The 10,726-nt window shown below is 50.2% G+C and overlaps 1 protein-coding gene across 1 annotated transcript; it reads left to right on the top strand.

The window, feature by feature from the left end:
• Nucleotides 1-7,227: 7,227 nt before the first annotated feature.
• Nucleotides 7,228-9,079, top strand: LOC120843306. Its single transcript, XM_040214629.2, has 2 exons — nt 7,228-8,427; nt 8,750-9,079. Exons 1-2 carry the CDS (start codon nt 7,228-7,230, stop codon nt 8,780-8,782), a joined length of 1,233 nt encoding a protein of 410 aa, XP_040070563.1. The 3' UTR covers nt 8,783-9,079.
• Nucleotides 9,080-10,726: the final 1,647 nt, after the last annotated feature.

Genomic DNA, 10,726 nt, shown 5'->3' with positions numbered 1-10,726 from the left:
CGGATCATGACGATCGGCAGTTGCGCTTGCTCTGAACAAGACCAAAAATGGCGACGCCCAAAACAATTTTGGGGAACGGAGTGCCGATACTTCAAAGCTCATTTAGTTACTCTAGGCATGAAGCGAACTCGGGTGTATTATTTTCCTCTTCGTCTTTATTGTTTATTGATTTCAATCATATCAAATAATGAACACATTATGTCACGCTACGCGTGTGTAATTATTTGTCTTAGATTTATTAACCTGACCCAGTACTTAAACCATTCATTTATCGATAGTAAATCTTCCAATATATTTTTTAAATGCGAAGGTAAAAAGACACGGAGATTGATGATGATACAGACGCCAACGCCGCCCTCGGAAATTTTTCGAACACTAGAAATCAGCAGTTTGTCTGCCATCCGCCAGTTACGTAGCGCAACAAAACACCCAAACAGTTTTTAATTGTTTTTTTTTAAATTAGCTAAGCTCTACACCTATTAAGAAACCAAAGCAAGACCATTGTGAAAATTTAATACATCGCAATGTATATCTATTCCAAACAATAAATGTTATTAGATGCCAATAAATCTGTTTGATGTCCAAAAAAAATATGCGTCAAAAACAGGTAAGTTTGAAGGGCTCCTGGAGTGTTATGACTTTGAAAATGAATAAAAAGCCATCGTTCACCTCTTGGGCAACCATTGTAACTCTAAATGTCATAAAATATTTTATCATAGTTTAATTATTTCCTCAGCGGAATATGAAGTACCATGACTCGAAGCACAAAAAAGTGCTACGTTTGCTATAAAATATCTAAACAAAAAAATTTTACACGACATTAAATTTTTTTCTGCATATTACAAATTATAAGCACTACATCTGTAGCTATATTCATTGCCCTAGCGCGTGTCATTAAAAACATATTTGTGCTGAAAAATGTCAATTTTAGGGCAATATTTGGAGGGATGAAGAAAAACAAAGTAGTGCAAATACCAAGAAAGTGTATCGTTACATTCTGTTCCGACAGCATCTTAACAAAACTGCTATATTGGAACCGTGCTATCTTTAATGGATCGTTAATAAAACATGAACTAGCGGAGCAAGTGAGGGTCCGCGCCATCATATTCGCAACGCTACAAACGCGCATGAACAGTAAAAACCAACACACACATAATGTCAAATGAAAGAGGATTGCATTGCCTTTTGAATGACATAAATCCCACAAAACAGTATTTAAAAGGAGATGAGTAATGACCTGCCAAAAAGCGCCTAAACTGCCACATTCAGTGGGACCGTGGCCTTAAGACCGGTGCATCGTCCCGATGCAGCACAAAACGAGAACACAGATTCAAAGCAAAAGGATAGCAGAGACGCGAGCCAGAGTCCACAGTTCACTCTTTGACGAAAGTCCCAAGTTCTGTCGTTCGTAATACGGCTTGAGCCCGACGACGTGCACCACCTCGGGTCGTGGCTGGCGTCTTGCAGATGGGCGCGTTCTGTCGGGTAGAACTTCGTAGTTCAGATCGCCGAGGCATCGAAAGATTCTGTAGGGTCCGAAATAACGTTTGAGAAGCTTCTCTCTGAGCCCGCGGCGATGTATCGGTGTCCACACCTATACCCGGTCTCCGGGTTGGAAGTGGAGGTCCCGGCGACGAAGGTCATACCGGCGTGCGTCGACTCGCTGTTGATTGTCCATGGATTCGAAGGCGAGCTAGTTCGCGAGCCTCTTCTGCTCTCTGAATGAAGCGGGTTTTTGTAATTCTCCGGTGCTGTGGGGTCGAACAAGCCTTGCATGCCTTGGGCCTCACTAGATGCGCGCTTACATGGATGGTGTCGGCCGGCTCCGGGGCAGAACCTGCCGATGAGAACGAGACGACAGGCAACCGATCTCGACGGTGACGAGGGCAGATCTGAGGCGAGCGCCTCGAGCAGATTTATTTACCATATTTTTGGTGGCCGAATCGTGTCTTGCCGCCACGCGGCCCGTTGTTTTATACAACACGTGACACGTGCAATCGGCGCTTTGTAGGTGGTGCCATCTCTGAATGAAAAACGGCCGTAAACATAATCACTACATTCTCCTCCCCTTATAAAAAAAGAAACCTAAAAGGAAGACGACATATTTACAGAATCGTAGTAACAAAAATACCTGCACATAGTATATAAAAAAATTATTTTTTAGAGCGTATATGAATAATTAATCAATCTCCCCTCCATGAAAAAAAAACAGTGCAGCGGTAACACAGACAATTCCAACTGTTCAAAACCGACACACTTAGTAAATTGTCTATGATGCACTAGACAAAAAAAAACAAACAAACAAACAAAAAAAACAGGCATCGTTACTACATTAAGCTGGGCACAACACTGTTCAGTTCAGGCACAACCGCGTGGAAAGTCCCACTACAGTGCAAAATAGTCAGTTCGTGAGAGGCGACATTAAAAATAAAAAAGTCGCTTCAGTTCATTGCACATGATAATTGCCAGATGAAGAAAACAGATTACTGTTTCCACAAAATGAAAACACGTAGTCCTTCAGTCGCTGTGGAAGTCTTCTTTCACGAACTGGCCGACTGTAGAGTTGAGTTGGCGTAGTCACGGTTGCTTCCGGGCCGCAGGGGTGAGTACTAATACCGTTCACGCTCTCTTCAAGGGGAGGCATTGAGGAAGGTGTTCCCGGATTAGATACAGCGGGGCTGCTGGTCGCCATCGGGATGAACGGTTGAAGAGGATCTTGAACCTCGAGACTTGGGAACACAGGACTGCTCAATTGAGAGTTAGACGAACGCACCTGCGGGGATGGACCTGGCACAGCAGGTTCAGAGCTGCAACTAGCCCTACTTGTAGCTGGACTGCAGACAGGATCGGGTGGAGCCGTGACAGTAGGGTTGCCCAACGGAGAATGGTGTGTTATCGGAGCAGGTTCGTTTTCATCTTCATCATCCCAGGAAAGATCTGCATCCTGCTGCTCTGGTGGAATGAACGCTCTTGTTAATTTGTCGGCGTTCCATATTCGCCCGTCAGCGAATTTGTTAGTGGCCGGGCCCACTTGAGTTTGAATAACTTGTGGTGTTGAATACTTAGTTTGCAATTTATTCTTGTGTTGTGGTAGATAAATCCGGACTGCTTGGCCAGCGACTAACCTCGGCCACCGAACAGCCCTTCGAGAGTCCGAGTACGACTTCATGTTCTGTTGGTAACTACGCACTCTCGCATGAAGATCAGTCCGGCTTGACGAGACAGCCGGAGCTTCGGGGGTCGACATCCCTTGAATGTCTAACTTGGACCTATGGGTCCGTCCATGAAGCAGTAGGGAAGGTGCTTGGCCTGTTGCCGAGTGGGCAGTTCGTCGGTAAGCTTCCAGGTAGTCCCGGACAGCATCCGGCAGAGGGCGTCCTTGTACGACGGCTAGCTGAAGACATGACTTTAATACTCGATTAAACCGTTCCACTTGGCTATTTGCTTGAGGGTGATATAAGATGTTTTGGTATGCTTAATTCCATGCTGGTGTAGAAATCCTTGAAACTCGTGTGAAACAAACTGGACGCCGTTGTCCGAAACTATTTCGCGAGGAAGACCCTCGTGGGCAAAGACCCCAAAGGTAAACATGCCATTTTTCGCAAGCCCAGAGGCATGCCAGTGCCTCTTTTTCTGCGGTGGAATACATGCGCTCAGCGTTAGTAGTTGAGCGTGAGGCAAAAGCTATTGTCCGTAGTTGGTTTCCTATCTGCTGTTGCAACACGGCAGCCAACCCATACATGGAAGCGTCAGTGGATACCACGACTGGAAGCGTCGGATGAAAAAGAGAGAGAATTGGTGCATTTTTAAGGCACCCCTTTACTTTCCGGAAGCTGGCTTCTACTTCTGGGGACCAGACAAAAGGAACGTCCTTGCGAAGTAATCGACGAAGCGGCTCTACTAGAGTGGAACAATGCGGAATAAACTTGTTGTAGTACTCCACAAGTCCTAAGAAAGCCTTAAGCTTCGATGGATCAGAAGGAGACTCAAAGTTTTGAACATCGTCTACCTTAGACGGGAGAGGAGCTAGCCCTTCCGTGGAAAGACGGTGTCCTAAGTACGATAGTTCTTGAACCCTGAAAACACCATTACGGTTCAGCTTCATCTCTGCGCGTGAGATGCAGGACAATACCTCTCGTAGGTTTTCGTCATGTTCTCTCTGCGACGAGCCACACACTATGATGTCATCGAGATAAAATCGGACACCTTTGAAGTTCCTCAAAACCTTGGACATGATGTCTTGAAAGGCCGCAGGTGCTGAACCCAGTCCAAAACAGACTCTTTTAAATCGAAAAAGGCCTTCATGAGTGATGAAAGCGGTCAAATCCCTCCTTTTCGGGGCAAGCCGGATTTGGTGGTAAGCTGAGGCCAGGTCCTACTTAGAAAAGTGGGAGGCTCCTTGCAAGGAGTTCAATAGTTCTTCGATATGTGGTAAAGGAAAAGAGTCGAAAACGATGGCCTGGTTCGGCGCACGTAGGTCCACGCACAGACGAATACTGCCATCTTGTTTCCTAACCACAACAATGGGCGAGACCCACTCAGACGCATTGACCCGCTCAATGATTGCTTGATGTTCCAGCCTGAAAATTTCTTCAGATACCGCATCACGCAACGTGATGGGCAACCGACGTAACTTAGATTGAACAGGTGGCACGTTGTACCGCACCTTGACGGTATGGGTGTGATTGTGCACCAAACCCAGCTCCGGCTAAAAAGATGCTGGAAGTCTTCGAACCCGGGAGGAAGCTGCGATACGTCCCGCGAAGTCGAAGATGCGGAGTGCGCAACAGCTGTCGACTGTGGGGTTCTTGATGAAACTTCTAGGTCCACTTGCTTTTCGGGTGACATATGTGCCTCTGATAGGTTAACACCCGGTTGTGAAGACAACAGGATGCCGGGGACATCTGACGAACTTGGCTGGTGCGGTGGTTGGCGGGACGAAACAGTGAACGGCCGGCGCTGTGGAACTTTAACCGACGTCACATCCTGCTGGGGGTCCGGTCTTCCGTCAGCTGCGTTGACATAAGAGCAGCTGTGATCAGCTCCCGACAGGGTAATTTGCAACTCGCGCACAGCATCGATGCCGAGTAAGGAACGTCCATTTTGACAGACATAGAACTCCAGTGGTGCAAAATGGTTCTTAAAAACGACTTGGCCAGTGAAGCTTCCAAGGACAGGAATGGTTTTATGCATGTAGTGAACAAGTCTTCGTGCAGGTGGATGTAACTGAATATGTCCGGAGCGATTAACTTCATTAAAAATTCTCGCGTTTAAAATCGAGACGTGGGATCCGGTGTCAATCAGGAGCTTTAAAGGTAGTCCATTTACCTGTACATCAGCGATGAAGGCATTTAGTCGGCTTCGGTCGACTACAGGTCCCTCCAAGGTCCGCACAGGGGAGTCGTCGACGGACGTGACGTTATACTGGTAGTCGCAGTCGCCGTGCACTCCAACCGTGACTGGGCCGGATCTCCACGGAGGTGAAGGGCCGTGTTGACGTCCATGGGCGTGGCCCCGGGATGGAAGGGACGCTTGTCGTTGATCATATACGAAGGAATCTGACGGTGGTTGGCGACTCCTACAAACAGCGGCGAAGTGGCCCATCTTCAAGCAACGGAAGCACTGGGCGTGGAGTGCCGGACAGACGTTACGCGCATGGTTGCGACGTCCACAAAACCAGCAGAGGTCGGGGCCGCCTGCTCGTTTGCCCATTCGTGAAGGAGGAACGTCACGACGCTGTTGAGGACCCACTCGCGCTTGCGGCCGCAGTACATGGTTGACTGCTGGAGAACGAGACGACAGGCAACCGATCTTGACGGTGACGAGGGCAGATCTGAGGCGAGCGCCTCGAGCAGATTTATTTATCATATTTTTGGTGGCCGAATCATGTCTTGCCGCCACGCGGCCCGTGGTTTTATACAACACGTGACACGTGCAATCGGCGCATTGTAGGTGGTGCCATCTCTGAATGAAAGACGGCCGTAAACATAATAACTACACGTGTTTCACATGCAGCGATTTTGGCCCTAGAGCGGCTCGATTTCTGCCGTCGCGGAGCTCGTGCCGCTCAACCGCTGCTGCTAGGCAGAGCGCCGCGACGGCAGAAATCGCGCCGCTCTAGGGCCAAAACCGCTACATGTAAAACACGCTTGACTGCATGGGCATCGTCGCATCCGTCATCCACTGGCTCATGGGGCAGCATCGTGTCCAGCATGGTCGTCACTTTTGTGCCATGCACCAGCTCGAATGCTGTAAACCCGGTTGTATCTTGAGCTGCGGTATATTGTAGGCGAACGTGACGTGTCGTGCTGTGTCGTGGTGACGAGCGAATCCCAACATAGAAAAAGGAACGGCGGTTTTATTGCCTCGGCGGCGGCGGTCGACGGACGTTCCTTTGCCCCGCGTGCCTGTGTCGCGCGCGGCCGTGCTGCCCCGAAGCAGACGACGACGAGGTTGTAGTGCGCCAAAATGTTGGTGATTGTGCGTCGCCACATAACCCCCTCGCGGAGTGGAGAGCCCCCAGGGCTTGTAAAAATCCGGGAAGCGTATTTGACGTCCACAACGTGTAGTAACTGGCGCGGGCTGCGGTGTCGGGGGTTGTGGCTGGACGCTTCAGGATGCACTCGGGTTTTTTTATTCGTCCGAAAGGATATATGCTGGTGTAGTGATCTGTGATAAGTGATTTTGCCACCAGATGGCGCAACGTGTGTTCTGTTTAGTATGCTTTGATGGTGAGTTTATCGGGTTGTCTTATCTTGTTGTTATGTGTGTTTATGCATCTATGATGTCACGTGACATATGTTAATAAAAGAGCCGCCGTCCGTTAGCGACGTCAGAGAACTACGGGACACCCAGCAGGCAACATGTCTTTGTCTCATTCTTCGTAAGCCCCGAACGCGCGGGGCCGCGGCTTCCTACCCGGCCACATCATGTGAGTGCTGTTAGCGTCCTCTCCTTTCGTACCGCCGTGTAGAGGAGATTACTACAAATTTTGGCGACGAGGTGGTTAACCGTAGTTCTCTCCGCGTCTCGGTGCACTGGCCGTGAGAGCCGACGCGATTTTTTTTTCTTCTTCGATCCATTTCGTTTCACTTGGAACACGTTCCATGGCTAGTCAGAATAGGCCCTGACAGCTGCTTCCCTTCAGCATGCGTCTCGTGACAACGTAAGATGTGAGTTTGCACTGTTTTTGCATCGTTTCCTACAACCTTCTACAACATATATATAATGGATAATGGAACACAGCCTCCTATAGCTGCCGGCACGTCAGCGCTCGCGCCGGTTCCATCACCGCCCGACTTTCCGGGCAAGCCCGAGCGTGCATGGCCCGCGTGGAAACGTGCTTTCTTGGTGTTCCTTGAGGCGTCCGGCTTGGACAGTGTTGCACCTAGTCGAAAAAAGGCGATCTTGTTTTCCATGCTTGGGGCTGAGGGCCAGAGAATTGTTGACGCTTTTCAGCTCGATGAGACTCCCGCTTCCGAGGAAGGCGATGTTTTTGAAGTCTTTTTGAGTGCTATCGAGAAGCACTTTGAGTTTTCTGGGTGTATCGCGCTGGAACGCCAAAAGCTTCGCGCTCGCGTCCAACGCCCGGGAGAAACCGTCTCGGAGTACTTGACCGCTCTGCGACGCCAAGGGTCTTTTTGTTCTTATGGAGACGCTTTGGAAGATAGGCTTGCTGAGGTCTTTTTGGAGGGGTTGGACTCTAAGCGGGTCCAAGACCGCATCCTTCGAGAGTGTGTGGGGACGGGGGTACCCACTTTAACCCGTGTCGTTCAGCTCGCGCTGCAGTACGAGCATCTTGCGCGCACCACAGAAAGCTTCCACCTGCGAGCTCCCAGTGCTAGCGGTGCGGCGCCGGCAGCCGTTGAGCGCGTCTTTGCGCACGTGCCCATTGGAACGCCGGACGTCCAAGATGGAGGTCCATGGCCGGCTCCTTCCCGAAGTCGGTGGCAAGATGGCCGGTCCGGCGTCACTTCCAGTCACGTGCCCCGGACTTTACAACACCACCCACCCCAGCGTCTGCGCTACCCTCCTCCTTCAAGGCACGGAGATGAAGGAGTCGGTGTTCCCTGCAACTTCTGTGGTCGACGCGGCCACAACCGCAACGAGTGTCCAGCGTCTGGTGTGGCATGTTTTTTGTGTGGAAAGACGGGCCACTTTGCGGTGGTTTGTCAGAGTCGCCGCCCACCGTCGGCGGCCTTCGTCAGTGACCCGCGGCGAACGTCGTTCCCGAGCCGTGGCCAAGGCTCCGGCCGTTACTTCGCTGCCCGACCGTTTTCACGGAATGTGCCGTCAGGAGGTAACGATCCTGTGAACATTGTTGGGCCATCCCTGGTGCCGGAGATGCTGCCGAGCGTCCCCGTTGAGTCGGCCGAGCAAGCAGCAAGAGGTGTTTATCGTCGGGATGCCTTCATGGCCGACATCAAGGTAAATACAACCCCTCTTCGTCTCCTTGTCGACACTGGCTCTTTTGTGTCCATTCTGAATGAACGAAAGTTTAATGAAGTACAACGGAGTTCCGAGATTCTACTATGTCCGCCCTCGAAAACTCTTGTTCACTACATGCAAGACACTATCCCTGTGCTTGGATGCTTCACCGCTCAAGTTGTTTTTAAGGATCGTTATGCACCGTTGGAGTTTTTTGTCACCCGGACTGGACGATCGCTACTTGGCGTCGACGCCGTCCGAGCGTTGCGCATGAGATTATCAGGAGATGAAAATGATTATGTTATTTCGCATGTTGATGCAGCTCAGGGAGGAGGAGTTCCACGGCAGTATGTGAAGTCGGCGGTCCCCCTGCAGCGACGGCCGTTTACCATCACGTCCTGCCGAAACCGCCAACCGGCCGGATCCAGAGATGCAAGGTCCCGGTCATCTTCTTTTGTACCTTCGGGTGCCAACGTGTCTACATCGTCATCGGTCTCGGAAGAGACCACTCCGAAAGTTCCCGCGGACTTTGACCACGATTCGTCGACAGCCGCGATTCCGCGACGCCATCCTGAGAGCCATGGGCTCCATCAACCACATCTTCCTGAAAACACAAGTCCTGAGAATACAAGCCATGAAATCACAGCACAACTGCTACATCATGAAAATACAAATGCATCTCAAGTTTCAAGTCCTTTCCTTCCAGATCAGTCCAAGTTGCCCAAAGGCTTCGAAGAATTTGAACATCTCTTTAGTCCAGGTTTGGGTTTGGTCAAGAATTCCACCCATACTATCAAGCAGCGTTGCAACGTGCCACCGGTACAGTCCAAGCTGCGCCGTCTTCCGATGACCCTGAGGGATACTGTCTCGGAAGAGATTTTCAGACTGGAGAGAGAAGGTGTGATCGAGAGAGTGGATGCCTCCGAGTGGGTTTCACCTATCGTCGTCGTTCGGCGGACTGACGGACGTATCCGGATGTGTGTTGACCTCCGTACGCCAAATCAAGCGGTAGTCATCGATTCTTTCCCGCTACCCCACATCGATGAACTACTGGGTTCCTTGCGTGGTGCCAGTTGCTTCTCCAAGCTGGACCTGGCGTCCGCTTACCACCAAGTTCGTCTCGACCCGGTGAGTCGTGATTTCACTGCTTTTATCACGCATGAGGGACTGTTCAGATTCAAGCGCTTTGTTTCGGGTTGGCTTCGGCACCTGCAGCGTTTCAAAACATCATGTCAAAATCCTGAAGGATTCCAAAGGAGTCCAGTTTTACCTTGATGATATAATAGTCTACGGTGCTACGCAGGCAGAACACGACGAGAATCTGCGTCAGGTCCTCTCTTGTATCTCCCGAGCCGGGATGAAGCTAATTCGTAAAGGTGTTTTTCGAGTTACAGAACTTTCGTTTCTGGGACACCATCTTTCCGCGGAAGGACTAGCACCCCTTTCCGCTAAGGTAGATGCAGTCCTAAATTTTGAAACCCCTACCGAACCAGCAAAGCTGAAAGCATTTCTGGGACTTGTTGAATATTACAGTAAATTTATCCCTCATTGCTCAACTGTCGTAGAGCCCATGCGTCGTCTTCTCCGTAAAGGAGTTCGCTTTCACTGGTCCCCGGAAGCCGAGGCCAGTTTCCAAAATGTAAAGGCTTCCATAAAAAGTGCTCCGATTTTGTCGATGTTTGATCCAACACTTCCTATCGTTTTGGCTACGGATGCATGTAACTATGGTCTTGGGGCTGTGTTACAACAACAGTACGGAAGTCAACTGCGTCCTGTCGCTTTCGCTTCGCGCTCGTTGACTGATGCCGAGCGGAGGTATTCAACAGGTGAAAAGGAGGCGCTGGCCTGTTTGTAAGCCTGTGAGAGGTGGCATGTGTATCTGTGGGGTCGGTCCTTTGTGATACGAACAGACCACCAAGCTCTAGTCGCCCTGCTTTCTAGCAAGGGGTCTGGGATCCGCCCTTTGAGGATCACCCGGTGGACAGCCAGACTGCTGAATTATAATTTCACTATTGAATATCAGAAGGGATCTGCGAACCTGGTTGCCGATGCTTTTTCACGGCTACCCGTTAACGACACGGAGAATGGTATGGAATTTACCGAGGAGGTCGTTTCTCTTATCACAGTCCCCATGTCCAAACTCGCATTTCAACAGGCTACGGCTAATGACACTATCCTTCCATCTGTAATCCGATACACTACCACGTCCTGGCCGGAGGGTAATGACATCCACACCGACTTGCGACCGTTGTTTCAAGTGCGTGAGCAACTTTCACTGTATGAAGGTATCTTGTATCGT

This window comes from Ixodes scapularis, unplaced genomic scaffold (genome assembly GCF_016920785.2).
Source record: "Ixodes scapularis isolate PalLabHiFi unplaced genomic scaffold, ASM1692078v2 ptg000058l_1__unscaffolded, whole genome shotgun sequence".
In the NCBI taxonomy this organism is placed as follows: Eukaryota; Metazoa; Arthropoda; class Arachnida; order Ixodida; family Ixodidae; genus Ixodes; species Ixodes scapularis.
Note: the sequence above shows the minus strand (reverse complement) of the source record. Positions and strands in the feature narration are given on the sequence as shown.

Coding starts and splice junctions, on each gene's coding strand:
- LOC120843306 (XM_040214629.2), top strand. CDS start 7,228: ATGGATAATGGAACACAGCCTCCTATAGCTGCCGGCACGTCAGCGCTC. Junction 8,428..8,749: donor CCTTCATGGCCGACATCAAG/GTAAATACAACC, acceptor ATGTTGATGCAG/CTCAGGGAGGAGGAGTTCCA.